The 26,362-nt window shown below is 44.2% G+C and overlaps 1 protein-coding gene across 2 annotated transcripts in view; it reads right to left on the bottom strand.

Annotated features, from left to right (window-relative positions):
• LOC121552596 (beta/gamma crystallin domain-containing protein 1) overlaps positions 1 to 25,528 on the bottom strand; it is a 51,719-nt gene extending 26,191 nt beyond the window's left edge. The window contains exons 1-8 of one of the 2 annotated variants that reach the window (XM_041865554.2): positions 25,309 to 25,528; positions 16,811 to 18,378; positions 12,688 to 16,486; positions 11,886 to 12,056; positions 11,259 to 11,297; positions 7,125 to 7,243; positions 2,527 to 2,686; positions 548 to 687 (exon numbers count right to left, since the gene is read on the bottom strand). In XM_041865554.2, the coding sequence (XP_041721488.1) occupies positions 548 to 687; positions 2,527 to 2,686; positions 7,125 to 7,243; positions 11,259 to 11,297; positions 11,886 to 12,056; positions 12,688 to 16,486; positions 16,811 to 18,378; positions 25,309 to 25,311 (5,999 nt within the window). In that variant the 5' untranslated portion in view covers positions 25,312 to 25,528. Of the gene's footprint in view, positions 1 to 547; positions 688 to 2,526; positions 2,687 to 7,124; positions 7,244 to 11,258; positions 11,298 to 11,885; positions 12,057 to 12,687; positions 16,487 to 16,810; positions 18,379 to 18,991; positions 19,060 to 25,308 lie in introns of those variants that run through there. The other variant, XM_041865553.2, reaches the window with a different exon arrangement.
• Positions 25,529 to 26,362: the final 834 nt, after the last annotated feature.

The raw sequence follows: 26,362 nt of genomic DNA, 5'->3' as shown, positions 1-26,362 counted from the left end.
ATTGGGATTGCCTGGTCGCTCAACACTCTGAAAGGTCATTATCCCCACCTCTGAAACAGTAATTTCATTCTCTACAATAGCAAGAGTTGTATTGCACTGCAGAATGTAATGCAGATCTCGCACTGCCTACCCAGATAGCAATCTCATTAGAAGTACCATGAGGAGAATGCCTTGTTGCTGAGGAGGTTTACAACAAGAGCCAAGCAGCACACTAAACAAACTAAAGAGGTACCATAGACATCTAGAGGTACCGTTCAGGAGGACCACAGACACTGACAACCCACAGTGGATCAAAAAGGCACCATAGACATTTAGATGTAGCATTTTAGGAAGAACATAGATGCACCTACACCCAAGAACAGGGGTTCCAAAAGTTGGTCCTGCCCCCCCCCCCACCACCAAACCTTGATGATGAGTTGGTTATTTGTGTAGTGCTAGGGCAAAAAACAAAACGTGCACCCGGGGGGCAGGAACGAGTTTGGAATACCCTGCCCAAGAGTGGACTGAAGAGGCACCATGTAAATAGAACAACCGTAGATACACTTACACCCCAGAGTGGACTTTGATGGAAGCTGTGTTCTCTGGGATACCGAAGGAGCCGATCTCTACTGTGTCGTCATGGTACGGTGCTAGCCTGCCGTGACCCTCTGGTTCAGTGAACAGGTCAATATGGGGCATGCTGTAGTCCTACAGAGGGAAAAACAGACCCAGGACCAGTCACTATACTGTGGAGGGAGAATTATGATTGATTGCATTGTGGTAACACTTTATTTAAAGCTGACAGATATAATGCTTTATAACTTGTTGTAAGCATTTATACCACGGCATTGTTGAATACTCGTTTCTGATTACCTTTAAAGGGCATTCTAGAGCGTACATTATTTATCTTTATACAATGGGTCAGTCTATTCCTGGATGCTGATTGGTTAAAACCACATTCCAGCCGGTGCCTATTTACTCTTCCATCTCACTGCGCAATCCACTGTCTCATCAGCCCAGCCAGGCAATTTATAAACTTGATCCCCACTATAAAAAGCATATAGACATTATCTCCCATTCCTTTTAGACTGGCATTTGGTTTTCAACAGCGGAGATTTGTATAAACCTTGCTGTCTGTCTCTCTGACATTTGCAACATTGTTTCAATATTGAAATTTGATCTCCAGCTGTCCCATAGTAATGAAGGGAAAAGTTTGGTTTTCCATCAAAATAATAATTGTTGCCAGTTTAAGAATATGTCGCAAGAGAAAAGATAAATCTCCCTTATCAAACTCTCCAGATCATTTTCCTTCAATGGATGTCGATTAAACTTGTTTTGACTGCTATGATTAACTGCTATGGGTTTATAATTGCAAATCAACTTTGCCATGGTTTGCTGAGCTAGATGTAGGTAGCCTATATATAGCCCCTGATAGGTCAACATCTAATTTCAGGGAAAAGTCCACAATGAAACTGACATTAAATCTGGAGAATGATACATTTGCGATAGAGCTGTGACCATGATCACAATTGATGACTTCCAATGTAATTAACTAAACATGGCCATTAATCATTGCATAATAACACAAGGCTACAACAACAAACTGAGTTATAGGCTATTTATTAAATCCGTTTGCCAGCTCCAGGTAGGCTACACAAGTGGCACAAATTGATTTGCAATGACTCCAGTGATATCGTAATTTCAACATATTTATTGTATCAAATGGTAGGCTACAGTAGCCTACAATGGCATAGACATTAATAGCCTACTTGATGGCCAACAGACGCAAATATACCCTATCATTCTCCACATGTAACGTCATTTTCACTGTGGACTTTTTCCCATAACAGAAGCATGCCAGGGAGTTCCATACCTTCCATTTAAAATGTCCACTCGCGCAACGCTCCAGACCCTAGAACTGAGCATGAACAAACCCTTTGCTTATCCATAAGCAAAGTCGACATTAGAATGAAATTTACTTTAAAACACCTCTGAGTGAATTTATCTAAAGAGCTCTAGTGCGCCTAAAGTTGTTTTCCAATGCTTTGTCGCAGTTATGTCAGTTCTAGCGCGTTAATATGTTTTATGGAAAAAGGGTGTCTCCATAATGACCAATCTAAATAGCCTACCTACAACTGGTAAAAAGTTGTCTCCGTGACTCAGCTGCCTCTGATGCAGCATTCTCTCAACCAGTGCTCTCAATGCACACACACCCTTCCGGCCCTTAGTAACATCCTGCTCAATGCAGTGAAATATACTGTATATTTTTTTGAGATAAATACCATGGCGGCCGCGGTGCAATTAGAAGTCGCCCAAAAACCCGCCACCCGAGACCAATACATTTTCACCCGAGACCAATACATTTTCACCCGCGACATCGTTTTCATAGTAGCCCAATTTTCGGGAAACCAGCGAACATGGCAGCCCTTCCCCTCGTTGATGATCCCTTACGTATTATTAGCCTTTACTGTGGCTTACTATTAGGCTCGTGATATGTTACAGTATGTCTCTCTATGTAGCAACATTTATAACAGAGTGGACACTCACCCATACAGCATGTCGGATGGAGCCGATGACCATTGGTGGGTCGACATTGGGGTGTGAACCTGGTGGCCCTGCATCTGCCCAGACATTGGTCAGCTCAATAGGCCCCTCCTCTAGGGCAATGGAACGCCCCTCGAATCCAGGCCTCTCATAAAGCACCCAGCTGCAAAGACAAATTGGAGCCGGTAAAAAAACACATAAAATATTTTTCATAGAAATAGACTAATTGGAACAATATGATTAATAAATGATCTCTGTCTCTTAATTGATTTGTTATTTTCCATGTATTTGATTGCTGTTGTATTGAAACATATTTGTGTGAGCGGGGGAGATGCTGACGGAGGCATTCCGCTGGAGAGGGGAAACCGGAGTTAACCAGGTATTCGATGTCTAACATCCATGTTTGGTAATGAAGTGATCAACTGTTAGTCTATAATTGCGTCTGTTATTAAATGTAATTGCTGATGATCGTTGTACCTCTTAAGATGACCTTTGACCTGTTTAAGTGCTGATGTGATACTTACTTGTAATCCGTACGGCTAGTAGCCATTGTTGACAGAACAGTTGTTCCTGATAGTGGCTATGTAGACCTCTTTTATTCTACCCACAGAAATGCATACAAGGCCCTCCCTCGTCCGATAACATTGAGGAGTTTACCACAACAGCCACAGGCTTCATCAATAAGTGCATAGACAATGTCGTCCCTACAGTGACTATAAGAATGTATCCTAACCAGTGCTTGATTAGTAAATTTGGAGGTGCCGGAACAAAAAGTGAGCCCGAGAGGGAGGTGACCCGGGTTGCTCTGAGGTACCTGAACGCATGAAAAAAAATATCCTTTATAGTAAAGCATGGCATGCATTATCATGCTTTTGCATACTGGCATAGATGAGTAGAGTAGAGGCGCTTGCAGAAGTTGCACACAAGGAAACAAATATGTAGCCTCTTGGTTCGGAAAAAATGTGACCCTTATCAATGCATTTCATGCAATTCTACATCATTTTAGATGACTGGAGACTTTAGCATAATATTTTTTAATACCTCACAAATGATCGAAATGACAGGCTACTTTGACACTGACAAACTGAGAATCTGAGATCAATAAAAACGATCTTGACTTCAATCCATCAATAGCTTAGGTCTAGGTGTTTGTAAATGGATGGAGGGAAGGAAGGAGGAAATTATAGTCCTAAAAAAGCTTTCCAGTTTCACTGACTCACCCAATGATCCTCAGCTCACTCCCCCGCGATGGCCGATACGCTCGTACCAAAAGCTTATCTCTCTCTTATTTTACTTGGTAAAACAATGCTGTTCGCTCAATAGGCCTATTTGGAAGCTGATAACTTGGTAGCCTACAGACAGATTAGTCTTCTATTTTCAGCAGGATCCATTTGCTTTCCAACCTGTATTTTCCCACGATTGTATTTGAACTATTGTGAAAGGCCTGTTTTGGCTGCATGCTGTTCACTGACAGATTTGCCACGTGTTCCTGACTGTAGGCATGCCTCGTGATTGGGCTACACACAATCCACAGCTAGGCAATTTTTTAAAATAAACTATTGATAATCTGTGGCTAAATTATAGGCCTACTAGCAGTAATTCTATAACTTTGGCAAATGTATTTACATTTATCAGGGGTGCTGCGGCACCTCCAGAATCCTTCGTGCAGCTATGATTCTATATGGAAATAAATGATGAAGTGCAACACTGGAGAGATAAGAGATGGAGGATCATGTCTATCAGAGCAGAGAGAGGGAGAAAGATCATATAAAGTGAATCTCATTCTAGTTCTGTGCGAGATACAGGCGCATTTCTTTTACTCACCACAGCAATGGCCACGCGTTTGTCTATATAGGCTACAATGAATCAATTATCAGGCACGTTTTCACATTACGTTTTTTAGGGGGCAGCCAGGAGAATTACAGAGGATTCAACTTGAATTAGCCAAACTCTGATTGCTTTTATTATAATTTTTACATTGCAAACAGTGCAATTATTAGCTGGATCCTGGCAAATGGGTTCCGGAGTGAAACAGTCCAATACTGAGAGGTGTCGGATCCAGTTCCGGCAGGATCCGGCTCAAATTAAGCACTAATCCTAACCAAAAACAATGGATTACAGGCAATATCCGTGCTGGGCTAAATGCTAGAGCTACTGCTTACAATGAATGGAACATGGACATGGACGCATACAAGAAAGCCCGCTACAACCTCCGGCGAGACATTAAATGTGCAAAAGGACAATATAGGAGGACGGTGGAATCCTATTACACCGGCTATGACGCTTGTCGTATGTGGCAGGGCTTGCAGACGATAACGGATTACAAAGGGAAACCCAGCCATGAGCTGCCCAGTGACGCAGAAGTCCCAAACGTGCTAAATGCCTTTTACGCTCGCTTCGAGGAATATAATACTGTGCCTTGCGTGAAAGCCCCTACTTTTCCGGATGACTGTGTGATCTCACTCTGCGTGGCCATGTGAGCAAAATGTTTAAACAGGTTAATAATCACAAGGCCAGACGGAATACCAGGGCGTGTTCTCAAAGCATGACCAGCTGGCAGGTGTCTGACCATTGTCCCTGTTCCCAAGAGCTCCAAGGTAACCTGCCCACATGACTATCGCCCTGTTGCACTCACATCTGTAATTATGAAGTGGTTTGAAAGGCTGGTCATGATACACTTCAACACCATCATCCCAGACATCCTAGACCCACTCCAATTCGCATACCGCCCCAACAGATCCAGAGATGACGCAATCTATATTGCACTTTACACATTGCTCTCTCCCAACTGGACAAGAGGGGAAATAACTGTGAGAATGCTGTTCATAGACTACAGCTCAGCATTCAACACCATAGTTCCCTCCTGTACTCCCTGTTCACCCAAAGACTGCGTGGCCGCACATGTCTCCAACACCATCAGGTTTGCTGACGACACGACGGTGATAGGCCTGATCACCGACTGCGATGAGTCAGCCTACAGGGAGGAGGTCAAAGACGTAGAAGTGTGATGCCAACACAACAACTTCTCCCTCAACATCAGTAAGACCAAGGAGCAGATCGTGGACTATAGGAGAAAGAGGGGAGAGCACGCCCCCATCCACATCGACAGGGCTGTTGTGAAGCAGGTCGAGAGCTTTAAGTTCCTTGGCTTCCACATCACTAAGGACTTAACATGGTCCACATACACGCGCACAGTCGTGAAGAGGACACGGCAGCACCTCTTCCCCCTCAGGAGGCTGAAAATATTTGGCATGGGCCCTCAGATCCTCAAAAACTTATAGAGCTGCACCATCGAGAGCATCTTGACTGGCTGCATCACCGCTTGGTATGGCAACTGCACCGCCCTTGACCGCAAAGCGCTACAAAGGGTGGTGCGGACAGCCCAGTACATCACTGGGCCGAGCTCCCTGCCATCCAGGAACTCTACATCAGGCGGTGTCAGAGGAAGGCCCGAAAAATTGCCAAAGACTCAGCCACCCAAGCCATAGACTGTTCACTCTGCTAACGTCCAGCAAACGGTATCAGAACATAAATAGCCAGACTGATAAATAGTCAATTAATGGTACCCGAACTATCTGCACTGACAAGCGGTACCGGAGTGCCAAGTCTAGGTCCAAAAGGCTCCTTAACAGCTTCTACCCCCAAGCCATAAGACTGCTGAACAATTAATCAAATGGCCACCCGGGCTATTTACTTTGTTTTTACACTGCTGCTACTTCCTGTTTTTTATCTATGCATAGTCACTTTACCCCTACCTACATGCACAAATTACCTTGACTAACCTGTACCCCCGTACATTGATTCGGTACCGGTACCCCCTGTATATAGCCTCGTTATTGTTATTTTATTGTGACATTTTTTTTTTTTTTTTACTTTAGTTTATTTAGTAAATATTTTCTTAACTCTATTTCTTGAACTGTATTGTTGGTTAAGGGCTTGTAAGTAAGCATGTGACAAATAACATTTTATTTTATTTGATCTTGCACTGACCCTACACACACTCACTCTTGCTGGATGTCTTCCTGTTGCAACTTGAATTAAACCAGATTTATTTTATTGACTATCAATGACCATGAACCTGTTTTTCTGTAGCCTGAAACCCCGAAGCTGTTTTTCTGTAGCCTGAAACCCTGAACCTGTTTGGCTAACATTCCACTCTTTGTACTCTGTGTTTTGCATAAAAAGGAGTGGAAAGACTGGTGCCCAGGCTATTTGACTTTAGATTTGTTTATTGTTTGTCCCACTAGCATGTAGTTCAATAACTGTGGGTGGTTGATTCATAAAAATGAAGTAATTTGACTGATAAACAGCCAATATAATTGTTATCATGTTCATGCATTGGTATTTCCTGACATGAGTCATAGGATGGGATGGTATTTGAACCCATCGAATGACTCAGCTAGGCATGCCAGATATTCTCTGCCAAGAAAGTACTACGCTACATGTTATCTAAATATGCTTTCTACAGACGATAGACAGAGCATACAAAGCTATGTGTTTCTTTGGTAAACTGTTTATTCCTATTCCAGACTTTGCTCGAACTTTGAAAACTAAACATTTTCTCTGTAGGAAATAAGGGCCAGTTTGGCTGCGTGACTCACCCTCCTCTCACCACCTTCACAGAAATCATAGGAGACAGTTGGAGCTGGGTGGCATCCACCACGTCTCTGAAGACTTCATAAGCCTGGCCACTAAACTGGTCACGCTCAAACAACACCATCTAAATCATAGGAACAGGGAAGCCATTTTGTCATTTCAAAACATCAAGAGAAGAAGAAGTAATGAGTAGCTCTGACGAAGGCAGAGACCGTAAGCTTAATATACTAAAGTGATACTGGCAAGGCGTACTGTGTGGGTTTATATTTTCTTGAAGAAAGCATCAAGAGAAAAGGAAATGCTCAAACAACACCATGGAAACACCACGTGTCATTTCAAAACATCAAGAGAAAAATAAATGATATTGCTGCCTCGTTTTGAAATGTGTTGGTTTGAACAATTATGTATATATTTTTGAAGAAGCAAACATCCATTATCCGACTACCAAAACGAACTGTAATTTAATCAACACATCAAGAAAAGGAAGTATATTAACTCTCCCTCTCGGAATCTGATGTCAATATTCCATCACATTGTATGACTCATCGGGTGACTCATCATGTGACTAAGTTGGTGGAGCTACCATGAGAGTTTATTTGGATGTTTCATTCCATTCACTTCTAATTTTCTTCTTCAAGTACAGTGCTATGAAAAATATTTGCCCCCTTTCTAATTTTCTCTACTTTTGCATATTTGTGATACTGAATGTTATCAGATCTTCAACCAAAACCTAATATTAGATAAAGGGAACATAAGTGAACAAATAACACAACAATTACATTTTTATTTCATTTATTTCATAAACAAAGTTATGCAACACCCAATTCCCCTGTGTGAAAAAGTAATTGCCCCCTTACACTCAATTAACTGGTTGTGCCACCTTTAGCTGCAATGACTCAACCAAATGCTTCCTGTAGTTCTTGATCAGTCTCTCACGTCGCTGTGGAGGAATTTTGGCCAACTCTTCCTTGCAGAACTGCTTTAACTCAGTGACGTGTGGGTTTTCAAGCATGAACTGCTAGTTTCAAGTCCTGCCACAACATCTCAATTGGGATTAGGTCAGGTCAGGCAGCAAAGCATCCCCAAACCATCACACCACCACCACCATGCTTGACCTTTGGTATGATGTTCTTACTGTGGAATGCAGTGTTTGGTTTTCGCCAGGCATAATGGGACCCATCTCGTCCAAAAAGTTGACTCAAGTTTGCCAAATAGCACCTGGATGATCATCAAGACTCTTGGAAGAACGTTCTATGGACAGATGATTCAAAAGTATAACTTTTTGGACGACATGGTTCCAGTAATGCCTGGCGAAAACCAAACTCTACATTCCACAGTAAGAACATCATACCAAAGGTCAAGCATGGTGGTGGTGGTGTGATGGTTTGGGGATGCTTTGCTGCCTCAGGACCTGGACGACTTGCCTTAATAGAAGGTACCATGAATTCTGCTCTGTATCAGATAATTCTACAGAAGAATGTCAAACCATCCGTCTGTGAGCTGAAGCTGAAGCGCAGCTGGGTCATGCAGCAAGACAATGATCCAAAACACACAATCAAGTCTACATGAAAATTGCTAAAAAGCAACAAATTGGAAGTTTTGGAATGGCCTAGTCAAAGTCCAGACCTAATCCCAATTGAGATGTTGTGGCAGGACTTGAAACGAGCAGTTCATGCTTGAAAACCCACATGTCACTGAGTTAAAGCAGGTCTGCATGGACGTGAGAGACTGATCAACAACTACAGGAAGCATTTGGTTGGAGTCATTGCAGCTAAAGGTAAGGGGGCAATTCACACAGGGGAATTGGGTGTGAAATAAATGAAATAAAAATGTAATTGTTGTGTTATTTGTTCACTTATGTTCCCTTTATCTAATATTAGGTTTTGGTTGAAGATCTGATAACATTCAGTATCACAAATATGCAAAAGTAGAGAAAATTAGAAAGGGGGCAAATACTTTTTCATAGCACTGTATTATAAGACCTCACTAAATCCCAAATGACACCCTATTCCCTTTATACTGCACCATAGGGCTCTGGTCAAAAGCAGTGCACTATATACAGTGGGGGAAAAAGTATTTAGTCAGCCACCAATTGTGCAAGTTCTCCCACTTAAAAAGATGAGAGAGGCCTGTAATTTTCATCATAGGTACACGTCAACTATGACAGACAAATTGAGAGAGAAAAAATCCAGAAAATCACATTGTAGGATTTTTTATGAATTTATTTGCAAATTATGGTGGAAAATAAGTATTTGGTCACCTACAAACAAGCAAGATTTCTGGCTCTCACACACCTGTAACTTCTTCTTTAAGAGGCTCCTCTGTCCTCCACTGCGTTACCTGTATTAATGGCACCTGTTTGAACTTGTTATCAGTATAAAAGACACCTGTCCACAACCTCAAACAGTCACACTCCAAACTCCACTATGGCCAAGACCAAAGAGCTGTCAAAGGACACCAGAAACAAAATTGTAGACCTGCACCAGGCTGGGAAGACTGAATCTGCAATAGGTAAGCAGCTTGGTTTGAAGAAATCAACTGTGGGAGCAATTATTAGGAAATGGAAGACATACAAGACCACTGATATTCTCCCTCGATCTGGGGCTCCACGCAAGATCTCACCCCGTAGGGTCAAAATGATCACAAGAACGGTGAGCAAAGATCCCAGAACCACACGGGGGGACCTAGTGAATGACCTGCAGAGAGCTGGGACCAAAGTAACAAAGCCTACCATCAGTAACACACTACGCCGCCAGGGACTCAAATTCTGCAGTGCCAGACGTGTCCCCTGCTTAAGCCAGTACATGTCCAGGCCCGTCGGAAGTTTGCTAGAGTGCATTTGGATGATCCAGAAGAGGATTGGGAGAATGTCAGATGAAACCAAAATATAAACTTTTTGGTAAACACTCAACTCGGGTCGTGTTTGGAGGACAAAGAATGCTGAGTTGCATCCAAAGAACACCATACCTACTGTGAAGCATGGGGGGTGGAAACATCATGCTTTGGGGCTGTTTTTTCTGCAAAGGGACCAGGACGACTGATCCGTGTAAAGGAAAGAATGAATGGGGCCATGTATCGTGAGATTTTGAGTGAAAACCTCCTTCCATCAGCAAGGGCATTGAAGATGAAACGTGGCTGGGTCTTTCAGCATGACAATGATCCCAAACACACCGCCGGGAACGAAGGAGTGGCGTTGAAGAAGCATTTCAAGGTCCTGGAGTGGCCTAGCCAGTCTCCAGATCTCAACCCCATAGAAAATCTTTGGAGGGAGTTGAAAGTCCATGTTGCCCAGCGACAGCCCCAAAACATCACTGCTCTAGAGGACATCTGCATGGAGGAATGGGCCAAAATAGCAGCAACAGTGTGTGAAAACCTTGTGAAGACTTACAGAAAACGTTTGACCTGTGTCATTGCCAACAAAGGGTATATAACAAAGTATTGAGAAACTTTTGTTATTGACCAAATACTTATTTTCCACCATAATTTGCAAATAAATTCATTAAAAATCCTACAATGTGATTTTCAGGATTTTTTTTTCTCATTTTGTCTGTCATAGTTGACGTGTACCTATGATGAAAATTACAGGCCTCTCTCATCTTTTTAAGTGGGAGAACTTGCACAATTGGTGGCTGACTAAATACTTTTTTTCCCCACTGTAGGGAATAGGGTGCCATTTGGGATGCTACCTTATTACTCTTGCATGCAGATATGCAGTTACTGAAACATCCAGCATAAAGAAAATAAGGTACATGGTTAACTGCCTGCCTTCCAACCCCACCCCCTGAGATTCCACAATACAATGCTTTACCACAGAGTTGAAATGGCTCTTGGCAGTACAGAATAGCTTGTTCTTAAACACATCCAGCTGTAAATCTGTATAGCTCCTTTCTCTCACAACCCCATTTTCCCTTGATGCAAAACCATATGAAACAGATGTCTTCAATAACACAATGGCAGGGTCCCAAATGGCAACCTATTCTGTATAGTCCTATGGGCCCTGGTCAAAAGTAGTGCACTACATGGGGAATAGGGTGCCATTTGGGGCACATGCAATAGTGTCTCTTTCCATCCAGTTTCAATGCCAATTCTTTCAATTCTATCTTTGTTTTTTGGAAATATCTGTTTGAAGCTGTGCCTACCTTTCCTGGGCGCCTATGGAATCCGTTCACAGCCTCTCTCTGCAACACCAAAACCACATGAACACTGCAATTATCATGACATTCTAGAGGGTTATCTTCAGTGTCATAAAATCCATATTCCAGAGCTGCTTATCAGTGTCTTAGTTAGTGCTGTGTACTGTGTACTGTGTACTGTCCACACTTAGAAAAAAGGGTTCCAAAAGGGTTCTTCAGCTGTCCCCATAGTAGAACCCTTTTTGGTTCCAGGTAGAACCGTTTTTGGTTCCAGGTAGAACCTTTTGGGTTCCATGTAGAACCCACTGTACAAAGGGTTCTACATGGAACCCAAAAGGGTTCTACCTGGAACCCAAAAGGGTTCTACCTGGAACCAAAAAGGATTATTCAAAGGGTTCTCCTATGGGGACAGCCGAATAACCTTTTAAGGTTCAAGATTGCAAATGTTTTCCTAAGACTGTACTGTGTACTTGTTTGTGGGTCAGGCCTTTCTGACGCATGGTTTGACTTTGGTTTGTTTTATTGACTATTATGATACATGTTTAAGTCAATTAAACTGTTTTATAAATATAACATACATACACACATACACAAACACAGACCCCCCCATCCCCTTCTCCCACACACACTTACATGGTCAGTACGAGGCCCTAGCGGGCCAGCCAGAGGGGCCTTGATCTCGAGTAGTGAGGATGGAGGAACCAGAGGAAGACTCGGAGGTCTTCCATCCACCACTAGGATTCCAGGCCTGATATTCAAGTCTCCTCCTCCACTTCCTCCATGTGGCTTCGTCCCTCCAATAACCTGTTATAACCAAACAACAACCATTAAATAAATACCCATCAGATAAGGATCAATGTGCGAGGCAGTTAGACAGGCTTCCCTCCCCTTACAAACCTACGGAAATACAAAAACTATTACTGAAATAGGATAACATGTTTAAACAAGGAACAGAGCATCTGCATTCTATGAATTGTTCTTCTCATCAATGGGAAATGCATACATTATAATTATTTTATCCAATAACTTTTCTTCCTGTTAGTGTGAGATTAACTTGTACTGTTGTACTGTACATCAACTACAGTACTCTGCTTGCATTTCACACCATTCAATCAAGATTGATCACTCACTCTATAGCTTTCGAACATCTCAATGGCAGTGTTTCCCAAAACATCTCCTCGGGTACCCCCAGCCATTCCACTTATTTGGTCTATGCCAGTACCCGCACATCTGAAAGGTCAACTAATTGTTAAACATTGGATTAGAGTATCAGGTGTGTTGGTACTGGAATAGACCAAATATGTGACATGGCTTGGGATTCTCAAAGAGAGGTTTGGGAAACACAGCGCATTGAGATGTTCAAAAGCGCTAGATTCAACATACGGTGTGGGATGCACGCACTACTCAATAGAATTGAGAGTTGTAGAAAACTGACCTCTGAGTTGAGCGGTTCCTGCCCTGTGCTCAGCTCTAGTTTCACAGCAGGCTCTCGCAGAGGAAGGTACTTCTCTAAATACTCCGGCAGCTTGATGTCGTTAAAGGAGGGGAGAGGAGGAAAGGAGGGGAACGGAGAAGCTGAGTCACTGACCACAGCAGCCTGGGCAGTGGGCCTGTTCCCCAGGTTAGGACTCTGGATGGTAGCATCCCCAGAGGAAGTGGGGGAAGGCTGGGGAACTGGTGGTGGAGGGCTGGGCTGTTGGGCCAATGCCTGGCTGAGCTCCCCAGAGAAAGTGGGGGTAGGCTGGGGTGGCTTAGTGACTGGTGAAGGGCTGGGCTGGAGGTGAGGGGCCTCGGTGGGCGACACCTCCCCACCCAGAGTGGAGTACGTCTGGGGTTGAACTCCGGGCCTCTTTCCCCGGGTGGAGGAGCTGATCAGGCTACTGAAGATACAGCTCCCCTCCAAGCGCGACATACGAGGTTTCACCACCTTCGCCTCCTCCTCTTTCTTCTCCCCCCCCTCGCCCTCTTCCTTCTTCTTCTCCACGCCCTCCTCCATGGTGGTCTTCTCCCTCTCCAAGAGGAGGCTGGAACGGCTGTCGAGGCTCTTGAGTAGGATGCTGCCCCTGTCCCAGTCTGTGATGCTGGCCCTGGCCGGCTTCAGCTCCCTTTTGACCTCGTTACTCTGGAGCTTAGCCAGAAGACTTGGGGTTGTCTCCATAGAAAACTCCCTCTTCCTCCTCAGGCCGAACTGGAACTCCTCAGGGTCAAATGTCTTCTCGAAGCGGTCCTCCCTGATGGCGGGCATTGCGAACGGTGGCTTGGGATGATGGTGGTGGTGGTGGTTCTTCCGCGGTGGCAACGAGAAAGGCACGCCAAGGCGTTTTATGTTCTCGATGAAGTCGTCGTCGTCCAGTTCTCCGGATGTGTCCAAGAGGTTGCTATCGCTGACCGACAAGCTGAGCTTGGGTTCAAGGGGGTGGAGGAGCTTCGGCTTGGGGAAGCGATGGTCCACGTCTAGCCAGCTGGAGGGGGTGTCGCGTTGGAGGGGTATGCCACTGCCACCGCCCCCCAGTAAGGGGAGATTATTCAGGGATGGATGTTGGGGAGAGACTGGGCTCTGTTTGGTGGTTTCAGTAGAAGAGGGTATCTTCAGAGCTTTGCCTGGACTGGGGAGAAAGGTTGATTTCTCATTGGTCATCTCAGGTTGTGTTACCGGGCGGATCTCGTCATTCACAACCGTTGGAGGATTTGTTACCACAATTCCTTGAATGTCATCAGCTGTCCTTTCTAACACAGTAGTAGTACTACTACTAGTAGATGACTTTTGTTCAAGTGCATCCCCTTTTCCCTCTGCTAGCTTTTGATTGGGCAACATCACTGTCTTTTCTCTGTTCTCACTCTGTGATTGGCTTGTCAGAGCGTTCCCCTGCTTCACATCCTCTGACTTTTTCACCTCTGGGGCTATAGTCTTTACAGTGGAGTTCTCCTTTCCAACATCCAGCCCTGGTTCCATCACTGGGGCCAGAGTTTCTTTCTCTCCCTGACCCTTTTTCTGTCCTGGGGCTTTGGTCTCCGAAGGATTTTGAGTAGTATCTACTACTGTAGGTTTTGAGGCCTTGCTTTCTGTTTTTACTGTGGTGTCCTTCTCTGCTACTTTCCCAACATCTAGCCCTGGCCCCTCACTGCTCTTCGGCTTTGACCCAGGGAGATGCCCCTTCACTGGGGCCAGAGGTTCTTTCTCCACCTGACACTTTGTCTGTCCTGGGGCTTTGGTCTCCAAAGGATTCTGAGTAGTATCTACCGCTGTAGGTTTTGAGGCCTTGCTTTCTGTGTCCTTCTCTGCTACTGGCACTGTAGTGCTAGGCATTGAGGGTGTGGGTTCTGGGGTAGGGCTCACTCCGTGTGTCGGTGTGTCGTGGCTAGGTTTATCTGTCTTTGCCTCAGATGACATTACAGACTGTGTCTGCTTTGAGGCCTTGGTTTGCTGCTTTTCTAATATAGGTTCCTGATGGTAAGATTTTGTTTTCTGCTCAGGCACATGTGTAGACGACCCTTCCTTAGGAGGGTCGGTTTCACATTTATCACTGTCTTTTCCCTTCGCTGTCTCATCAATCTGAGTGACAACACCACCGGCAGTTTTATCTGACTGAGAAGACTGTGTAGGAGTCAGTGAGGCTGGAGGTTTAATAGGAGCTACATAGGGTGGGACAGTTGGATCTGTTTGTTTCAACACTGATTTGGATGTGTCTGGCTCTGTAATGAGCTTGGGGTTCTCTTTGCTCTTAGCCTTGCTAGCGGCTGTCTCCGGGGTGTCTTGTCTACTGCCTGAAGGCACATTCTTCTCTGGCTTTTTATCTGTATTTTTATTAGGCTGCTTTACCATTTCCACCACTTTCTTTTCAGGCTGCTTTGGTCTGTTGTCTACTTTATTGTGTGGGACAGGTGAGCCGTGCTCCACAGGAGAGGGGTCTTGAACAAGAGTCTGTTTTTTCTCAGGCAAATGTGAAGGCAGGGATGTTTTGCTGTTGTCCTTGGAAACATTTTGATTTGTCTTAACCGTAGAGGTCTCCCCAGAGATTGCCTCCTCTGCCTTCTCTCCCTTAGAACTCTGTGAGGGTAGAATGTCTACAGTTTTATCATTGGGCTCCTTTCTTACACTGATAAGATCAGAGGTAGCCATTTTATTGTCTTTGTTGACGTTTGGAGGTGTGGGTGATTGCGTCTTTTCCTTTAACGGTTTGTTAGAATTTTGCTTTTCATCTGACAATGACTCTATCTGCTTGTCTGAGGGTGCTGGCTTTTTACTGACTGCTTGCTGGCTGGTTTCTCTAACTGACTCTTTTTTAACATCTGATGTTACGTCTACAGATTGTGGCGATGTAACTGTCTTAACGTCCTGCTCAGCGGCCATTTTCTTTGTGGTACCTGCCTCTTCCTGTTTGCTGATGACCACTACCTGCTCAGTGTTTGTCACTTCCTGTTTGATGTCACAGCTCAGGTTCAGGTGATTGGCTGACTCCGCTCCTTTGCTTTTCCGTCTCTTGGACTTGGAGTTTTGTCTGCTGTTGGCTTTGGGTTGTGGGCTGACCTCATTGGTTGAGTCCACATGAGGGGTCAGTTGGCTTGAGTCTGAGCCACTCCCCCCTTTAGCTGAAGTATTTAGGTCAATATTGGTAGGTCTCTTTGGTAGCTCCACTGTTTCAGTAGCCTCTTTGTCCTTTGTTTTGGAGTCTGTCTGATCTTCTTTAGGAACTGGTATGACGGCTACTGTGGTGGTATCTGGCTCCGCTGGTTTCAATGTTATCTCTGCCTTCAGGGTGGTCCGAGTAGGAGTCTTCTCCCCGCTGGCCAGTTTTCCCTGAATGTCCTGTTTTGTTGTCTTTGACACAGCAGAAGCGGGGGAAGCTGTAGAATTTTGGGGCATTCCTGCAATACTAGAGGACTTTTGGGGAACCATTGCTTTATCATCTATCTTCTGAGCCTCTGCAAAGTTCCACGCCCGCTCCCGTACCGTTTTTAATTTCTCCTGAACAGGGGGGGCCGAGTTGGACCTGGCATTGCCACGTTCCACCGATTTCGCCCGCTGATCTGGTAACCCGAGCTCTCTGTTTACATCTCTTTTTAGCTGCTCTGTGACTTTCCTGGTGGGAGAAACATCTGCGCTCCTGGGGTAAGTCTTACTGGGACTGGCAACCCCCATCGCTCTCCCCTCGAAAAGGCTAATCCTATCTGTGATCCGCCCAATAGGCTGAGGAGTCTTGGATTCCTCGTCCACTTTCTTTAGATCAGGTGGTCTGTGACCAATGAAAACAAAGAAGCATGTTTTCTGTCTCAGTTTGAAAAAAAAACATGATATTCAATTTATCTAGCTGTAAATACATTATATTTGTTGTGTTTTGAAAATACTTTATCAGCTAAGTGGAGATAGGGGTTGAAATGTCAACAAATGTAGGAAATATTTTTATGCACTACAGGTACAATAACATTATTTCACCTTTTCACTATAAACAGATATATTTTTAAGTATTTAAATAACATATCTGAATCCTAAACTGCATAGTCAGGAAGTAGGTTATCCAACAATACAGCAATCTAGTAGTCAGGTAAACACCACTCACCTCTTTGTCACCTTTGGTTCCACCTTGCCCTTTCCCTTAGCTGTATCATTACCCTCCGTGACCTTTCCTGTAGCCATTCCTCCTTTCTTAACGCTCATGGCTACGAGTCCTCCATCTCCCTCCGGACTCAGTGGCTGCTCTGAGTTCACCATCACTTTCTTCGCAAAGAACTTCACCTCGCTGTGTGACACCTTCATGCTCCGGCGTTTGGACTCGGCGCTCTCCGTGCGCCTCTCCACCCGGCATGGGCTAGTGTCGTCAAGCACGTCTACATCCATGTCCCCTTCCCCGTCCACCACGGCCACCAGGGTGGCATGTACTGGTGCATCTAGGTCCTCCTGGGCTTCCTCTCTCTCCTTCCCTCTGCGTGTTTTTGTTGGAATGCCACTAAAGGTGGTTGACTCCTGTTTACCTGCCTCAGGTAAAATCACTGAGGCATGTTTGTCTTTAGAAGAGGAGTGGGTGGAGTTTCCAGGTTTAGGTGTGTTATATTCTGATGATGTAGGTGAGTTCTCGGCTCCAGGCTTGGGTTTGGTGGGCGTATTCTCCTGAGAACTGGCTCCTCCTCCGTCTCCGGAGGAGCTCTTCCTGGACCGCCTCCTGCCTGAGTTCTTACGGCCCATTGTGTCTGTGTCTCTGTCTGACTCCTCCTCACCAGAGAGCTCAGGGATGGTTTGTGAGCTTGTCTGTGTCTCTGTGTGCGACTTCAGTGACACTCCCACCAGGGCACTGTAACTGCTATGACCTTTGACCCCTATAGCTTTGAGACAAGTCCTTTTGCGCTCCTCGGTCCTCTCCTTTGTATTGGTGTTCTCTGATGACAAATCAACACTCTTGGATGATTTTGCTCTAGAAACCACCTGGATGCTTTTCTTCACCCTGGTGGTGGTGATGGCGTGGAGCACTTCCTGCTTTGTGTGGGTGTCCGTTCCGTTCTGGCTCAGGCTGAGACTCGTCTCCTCCAGGTACACATGCAGCCTCTTGCCTGCCTGGACTTCGGCTCGGGGCAGGGCATGTGTGTGTGTGTGAGCCTGGGTGTGTTCCTGTCGGTCAGAGTCCTCCCAGGCCACCCCCTCTTCAAGGGCAGATGAAAGCACACGTGTCAGATGGCTGGCATTCCTCTCCGGGGCAGGATTCCCCCTCGCTCCACTGCGCCTTCCCCCCTCCTCCTCCCTCTCCTCTCCCTGCGAGGCAATCCACCACTTTTCCTCCTCCCTAGGACCTCCTCCTTCTCCTCCTCCTCCCCACTCGCTGTGGCTGCTGGCTGCAGAGAGGGGGCTGTCTCTGTGGGTAGACGCTCTGGCGTCCGCCGCGTTCGCCTCCTCAAAATCCCTGGAGAGATGCCGCTGGGCAGGCTGGGAATTCTGTCCCTCTTTCTGCTGCCCTTCTTCTCCCCTCACAGGCTCCTCCTGGGCCCCCTCTCCTTCTGGCCTGGGGCTCTGGTCGTCCGTCGGGGACTGAGAGGCATCGTCAATGGGACTCCTGGGGCTCCCTCTTTCTTTCCAGGGGGAGAACCAGCTCCCGATCCGGCCCAAGACACCAGTACTGGGCTCCTCTGGGTTCTGAGACTGTAGTAGTAGAGGCAGACAGAGAACATTAGACAGGTCTTTTCAGTACCAGTACATACTCCCCGACTGCCAGTGCCAATACACATGCATACGCTGCACATGCATAAGCATAAGTGGTAACACTTTACTTAAAATCTGCAGGTATAATGCATTATAACTTGTTGTAAGCATGTATGAGCCTTTACAATGCCTTGTTATGAGGCTATGTTTTGTCCCTCTCTACTGTATGTAGGAGATTTTCAGCTGACTCAAATAGGCTGTTATTTAGTCAGGATGATTATAATAGGATAAAAAGACAGGAAGAGGCTAATTTGTGCCTATAGTCTTAAAATGGATTAGAACATCATCATAATGCATTATACCTACAGGCTTTAAGTAAGTGTTTCTGCTTACAGTGTAGGTACCTACGGGCTTTAAGTAAGTGTTACAGCATACAGTGTAAGTTACGTACGTATGGCACAGTCAATATTGCAGATAGGCGAAAGGAAGGAAGGGTCAGAGAGAGTCCAAGGGTTATTTGCTTTGTCAATGTCAGGTTTTGTGCAGCTCTCAACATAATGAAAGCATGCAATAGTAGTACTAATACTACCTTTGTTATAGGAGCTCAACTCACCCAAGAGCCAAGTACCATATCATTCAGAGTCTTTATGCCGCTTGTGAACATGTTTTAGGCTTTAAAACATTTAAACCTATAGACCATAAAACAGAAATGTAATATATAATCATCCTAATAATACATCATATTTAGTTCTGTTGCAAATGAACATGCACCTATGCAAATCATTCATATTTAAGAGCATTTCCAAAAAGTAAAATAAATAGTAATAGTGTAACGTGGGGTCATTCTCACAGAAACCACTTTATGTCACCAATATTTTTCCCAACACTTTCCATTGCTGCCACTACTCTTTTCAACTACAATTTTTATTTGTTTCATCAAAAAAATTTAAGTCACTAACAAAACGATTCTGAGGTAAGTTGATCTAATATTTCGTCATTTAGAAAAAGTTATATATACAGTACCAGTCAAAAGTTTGGACACACCTACTCATTCCTGGGTTTTTCTTGATTTTTACTATTTTCTACATTGTAGAATAATAGTGAAGACATCAAAACTATGAAATAACACATATGGAATCATGTAGTAACCAGAAAAGTGTTAAACAAATCAAAATATATGTTATATTTGAGATTCTTCAAAGTAGCCACCCTTTGCCTTGATGACAGCTTTATACACTCTTGGCAGAATATGGCCCTATTTGGTAAAAGACCAAGTCCATATTATGCAGCTCAAATAAGCAAAGAGAAACGACAGTCCATCATTACTTTAAGACATGAAGGTCAGGTCAAAATAAAGAAAAACCCTTGAATGAGTAGGTGTGTCCAAACTTTTGACTGGTACTGTATATAGTCTAATCGTATTACATCTATAAACGTTTTATGTACATACCATTAAGCTTACTGCAAGCTCTACGCCGACGCAAGATTCGGAGTGTTGCAATTAAATTGGTATTCACAAAAGGGGCAGCTCCTTGTAATACACTCTGGCATTCAACATACTTTTTTACTGACTGAACATTTTGACACTCTGTATCATTCCTTCTGCAGCCCTGGGGGCAGTGTCACTTGGTTCCTTGATCTGATCTATGGGCCATATATAGGCTATTCATCAAAGTAGCCTATTTTGCATTGATAAGTAAATATAATCTCAGCCACTGTTCAAACAGTAAACCAAACAACAAGAATCCACCCAAAAAGGTGTTTTGTTTAAAAGTAATAACTAGTGATTACAGGCTATTGTGAAATGGTAGAACCTGCTGTAGCCAACTAGCTAGCCATGTTCTTTTTTACTCTGTGACCAAAACATGATGACGTTTTTGCTGATATGGGAATGAATACACAAGCAGCATTTCAAACTGGGATAATTACATTGGCAAGTATAAGAATATTCGCTAAATTATAAATCTAATTATTTATCGTGGAAATGTGGGAAGCTAAAAAGGCTAGCTAACTAGCAAAGTTTTTAGCCAGGCTAAAGATAGCTGCTACTAGCAAGGGAAGACGACTCTTCCTTGTTTTCACAAAATGAAAAGACAAAAATAAAAAACTTTGCTATCGCCCCCCTGTGAATGGCCGTGGGACTGGCGAGGATATCATGTTACCAAAAGGTGTCCGCTAATCCAAAAATCCCACTCCACCTACGTGTATGCACGGAAGTAGATCAACGGAGTAACGCTTGTAGTAACCAGTAGGGAAGCCTTAATATAAATAATCCACTTTTTTAGAAAGACAAATTGCAATCAGTTTTGAATAAAGCAGTAAAATTGAAGGTGAGTGTGTTGGGGGCAACTGGTCCCCCCTCCAATGAGGCAACTGGCCCCCCGGCAATCAAATCAAATCAAATTGTATTTGTCACATGCGCCGAATGCAACCTTGCCGTGAAATGCTTACTTACAAGCCCTTAACCAACAATGTAGTTCAAGAAAGAGTTTTACTAAATAAACGAAAATAAAATAACAATAACGAGGCTATATACAAGGGGTACCAGTACTGAGTGAATTTGCAGGGGTACAGGTTAGTCGAGGTAATTTGTACATGTGGGTAGGGGTAAAGTGACTATGCATAGATAATAAACAGCGAGTAGCAGCAGTGTAAAAACAAAGGGAGAGGGGAGTGTCAACGTAAATAGTCCGGGTGGCCATTTGATTAATTGTGCAGCAGTCTTATGACTTGGGGGTAGAAGCTGTTCAAGAGCCTTTTGGTCCTATGCTTGGCGCTCCGGTACCGCTTGCCGTGCGGTAGCAGAGAGAACAGTCTATGACTTAGGTGACTGGAATCTTTGACAATTTTTTGGGCCTTCCTCTGACACCGCCTAGAATAGTGATGTACTGGGCCATACACACTACCCTCTGTTGCGCCTTACGGTCAGATGCCGAGCAGTTGCCATACCAGGCGGTGATGCAACCTGTCAGGATGCTCTCGATGGTGCAGCTGTATAAATTTTTGAGGATCTGGGGACCCATGACAAATCTTGGGGAAAAGGTGTTGTCGTGCCCTCTTCACGACTGTATTGATGTGTTTGGACCATGATAGTTTGTTGGTGAAGTGGACACCAAGGAACTTGAAACTCTCGACCCGCTCCACTACAGCCCAGTCGATGTTAATGGGGGCCTGTTCGGCCCACCTTTTCCTGTAGTCCACAATCAGCTCCTTTGTCATACTCACATTGAGGGAGAGGTTGTTGTCCTGGCACCACACTGCCAGGTCTCTGACCTCCTCCCTATAGGCTGTCTCACTGCTGTCGGTGATCAGGCCTACCACTGTTGTATCATCAGGAAACTTAATTATGGTGTTGGAGTCGTGTTTGGCCACGCAGTCGTGGGTGAACAGGGAGTACAGGAGGGGACTAAGCACGCACCCCTGAGGGGCCCCCGTGTTGAGGATCAGCGTAGCAGATGTGTTGTTGCCTACCCTTACCACCTGCGGGCAGCCCGTCAGGAAGTCCAGGATCCAGTTGCAGAGGGAGGTGTTTAGTCCCAGGGTCCTTAGCTTAGTGATGAGCTTTGTGGGGACTATGGTGTTGAACGCTGAGCTGTAGTCAATGAACAGCATTCTCACATAGGTGTTCCTTTTGTCCAGGTGGGAAAGGGCAGTGTGGAGTGCGATTGAGATTGCATCATCTGTGGATCTGTTGGGGTGGTATGTGAATTGGAGTGGGTCTAGGGTTTCTGGGATGATGGTGTTGATGTGAGCCATGACCAGCCTTTCTTAGCACTTCATTGCTACTGACGTGAGTGCTATGGTGCGGTAATCATTTAGGCAGGCTACCTTTGCTTCCTTGGGCACAGGGACTATGGTGGTCTGCTTGAAACATGTAGGTATTACAGACTCGGTCAGGGAGATGTTGAAAATGTCAGTGAAGACACCTGCCAGTTGGTCCGCGGCTTTGTGAATGTTGACCTGTTTAAAGTTCTTGCTCACATCGGCTACCGAAAGCGTGATCACACAGTCGTCCGGAACAGCTGGTGCTCTCATGCATGCTTCAGTGTTGCTTGCCTCGAAATGAGCATAAAAAGCATTTAGCTCGTCTGGTAGGCTTGCGTCACTGGGCAGCTCGCGGCTGGGTTTCCCTTTGTAGTCTGTAATAGTTTTCAAGCCCTGCCACATCCGACGAGCATCAGAGCCGGTGTAGTAGGATTAAATCTTAATCCTGTATTGACACATTGCCTGTTTGATGGTTCGTCTGAGGGCATAGTGGGATTTCTCATAAGCGTCCGGATTAGTGTCCCGCTCCTTGAAAGCGGCAGCTCTAGCCTTTAGCTCAATGCGGATGTTGCCTGTAATCCATGATTTCTGGTTGGGATATGTACGTACGGTCACTGACGACGTCGTCGATGCACTTATTGATGAAGCCAGTGACTGAGGTGGTATACTCCTCAATGCCATTGGATGAATCCTGGAACATTTTCCAGTCTGTGCTAACAAAACAGTCCTGTAGCGTAGCATCCGCGTCATCTGACCATTTTTGTATTGAGCGAGTCACTGGTACTTCCTGCTTTAGTTTTTGCTTGTAAGCAGGAATCAGGAGGATAGAATTATGGTCAGATTTGCCAAATGGAGGGTGAGGGAGAGCTTTGTATGCGTCTCTGTGTGTGTAGTAAAGGTGGTCTAGAGTTTTTTTTTCCTCTGGTTGCACATGTGACATGCTGGTAGAAATTAGGTAAAACGGATATAAGTTTGCCTGCATTAAAGTCCCCGGCCACTAGGAGCGCAGCTTCTGGATGAGCATTTTCTTGTTTGCTTGTGGCCTTATACAGCTTGTTGAGTGTGCCCCCCCCACGTAGCTTCTCTGTCCTGCCGATGCACTGAAAACCCAGCCAGCTCTATGTTATCCACGTCGTCGTTCAGCCACGACTCTGTATGTATTACAGTTTTTAATGTCCCATTAGTTGGATAGTCTTAATCGTAGATCATCAATTTTATTTTCCAATGATTGCACATTGGCCAATAGATCGGATGGTAGTGGAGGTTTACTCACTCGCCTCCGAATTCTCAGAAGGCACTCCGACCTCCGCCCCCCTTTTCTCTGTCTTTTCTACAGGCAAATGACAGGTATTTGGGCATGGTCTTGAGAAAGCAGTATATCCTTCGCGTCGTACTCATTAAAGAAATCATCTTCATCCAGTTCGAGGTGAGTAATCGCTGTTCTGATGTCCAGAAGCTCTTTTCGTTCATAAGTGACGGTAGCAGCAAGATTATGTACAAAATAAGTTACGAAATAAGTTACAAACAATGCGAAAAAACTAACAAAATAGCACAGTTGGTTAGGAGCCCGTAAAACGGCAGCCATCCCCTCTGGCGCCATTCTCAATCCAATGCAAGTCTATGGTACCTAAATTAGCATTTGACAAATCATGTCCAAATCATGTCCAAATCTATAAGTAACTTCATTGAGTTACACAGTCATTTTTTAAATACTTTAGAATGATTTGGAGCTAAAAAGAAGAGAGAGGCCTTACGTCAATACCTCATCATAGTGAATATATTAATAGTGAGATGTGCAATGCCATTTTGTATCAATATTTTATTAATTGTATTAAAATAAGATACCTAGACTTAAGGTTTTAATTATTCCAAAATATCAAAATAAATGTATAAAATAGATTTTAACACACTACCCTTGTACTTGGGAAAACTGCCCTTTTCTAAAAACAAAATGTCATTAAATAACCAAAAAAGTGTAAACTGTAGCCACTTATTCCTCTTCATAGTTCACGTTACCCTATATATGAAAATGTATATATTTTTTAATCTAAATATAAGTACATTATAGAAATAAGACCTCCAACTTGTTCAACTGCTTCCATACCCCAGTGACAGAGAAGTCTAAAGAACCTCTTACCTTAAATTAGAGGAAAACTTTTCGCCCACTCCAATATTTGAAACCCCAAATGAACAGCTGTCAAGTACAGAATAAGACAGTCTCACAATATAGTCAGTATGCTAATAGTCTTTCTCTCGTTTTCTTTGTAAAAGTATTTTCCATGTCTGACAACAGAACAAGCAGAAGACGGTTTGAAAGTGGAATAGCATATATGTGCGCAGGCTGAGTTTCCGTTTGATAATTATTTATGTGGGGAACAGCGCGCATACGCAGCCTAGTGGTAAAATATCAGGCAAAAGTTTCCCTCTGGAACTTGTAGGCTTGCCTGCTTCTTTCTTGAATAGTCTGGTTTCAAAAAGTGTGCCACTGTTGGCGGGCTGCTCAAGTCAGTCTTTCCAGAAGCAGTTGAGGACTGTAGTTAACCCTTCAAATAACTGTCTGCGTTTGTTTGTCTATTTCTTAATAGAATGACCATAGCCACCAGGCAAATTAACAAATATTTACATATAGCCTATTTATTTCCACTTAATGAAATTACTTATGCACTTACATTTGAGATATTAGGCCTAAAGTACGATAGGATTGTTGTGGATGTCATTGTCATTATCCTAGTTGGCAATATGAGTGTTTTTATCATTGAAATAGACTAATCTTAGGCTGGGTATTGCCTACCTGTATTAAGAATAGAATAATATGATAGAATAAAATAGAATAGAATTCAGGCATAGGCCTAACTAAACGTTTATAGAACAGACCATTTATATATCACCCAGAAATATAACCCAAGTCACACAGACACATTCCCTAGGCTGTTTATCAAGTATTCACATAAAATACAGTGAGTGCCCTTTGTAAAAGCCTTGGCGCGCAACAGATAAACTGATCTTGAAACAGCCGATTAAAATGTCAGTGTGGCATTCCTTTCTTTTTCACCTCATTTAACACGCCCAGTTCATCTGTTAGACAAATCCCTAAATTCAGCCAAGCCGCCTGCCATACATTAATTATAGTCAAAGAAGCTTGTTAGAGAGAGACAGAGTACTTACCATGATAATGCCTCTGTTATTATATCCGTTCCAAATCTCCCAGGAATCGGTCAAATGGAACTTGTCGGGGCGACTTTGAGCAAGGAGCCCGTTAAAATAACACTCTCACTCCGCCACGGTGAGGGGCACCTATTTCTGCAGCACCAGGAATTTTTCCTACAAACTAATACCGAAAACAAATAATTATATGAGTCCAAATGTCCTTGTCAAGAGTTGAGAGGCAACATTTGAATTAAACCAAAACCACTGCATTATCCATGTCGTTTGAGTGGCTTTCTGAGAGGAGGACTGAGGCTACATGTGGAATCTGCCCAGCCCAGGTAACACACCCAAGGGAGAAAGACTAGTGACAGCAGGTATGGCAGTATGTTGTGCAACACTTTTAGTCCAACACAAAAGTAAAGCACTCTCAGAGACACAAACACGAGACACACACACTCACGCACCCACACACACACACACACACAAACACACTCCCACGCACGCACGCGCGCGCACACACACAAACACATGAGGCACACACACACTCACAAACACGCACGCACATGCACACACGCACGCACGTACGCACACACACACACTGTTGATACCTCCCTCCCCCCTAAACTGATAAATTATTCATCTATTGCAGTTGAAACCTGCCTCTCCAACCCCATTAAACATTTAAACTCTGTTTTGAATCAACTTTCTTATACCAACGCTTGTGGGAACCGAACATAGACCCATTACATAAGCAATTCATGTATGAAAAATGTATGCACTCACTAACTGTAAGTCGCTCTGGATAAGAGCGTCTGCTAAATGACTTAAATGTAAATGTAAATGCAATAGTTCATTATAAAATACCTGTAGACACTCACCAGAAAAACTGCCCACTGAGCACACACTGGTTGAATCAACGTTGTTTCCAACCAACATGGAATAGACGTTGAATTGACGTCTGTGCCCAGTGAGTGGTTATTTACAGGATTAAGGTAAATATTTATACTAGAGATGGATAGATGCTGTAGGATACTATTTGTGATATTTACTGACTACACTGTGTGAACTAGAA

The sequence above is a fragment of the Coregonus clupeaformis genome, chromosome 36 (genome assembly GCF_020615455.1).
Source record: "Coregonus clupeaformis isolate EN_2021a chromosome 36, ASM2061545v1, whole genome shotgun sequence".
Lineage (NCBI taxonomy): Eukaryota > Metazoa > Chordata > Actinopteri > Salmoniformes > Salmonidae > Coregonus > Coregonus clupeaformis.
The sequence above is the reverse complement of the archived record's forward strand: the minus strand, read 5'-3'. Positions and strand labels throughout refer to the sequence as shown.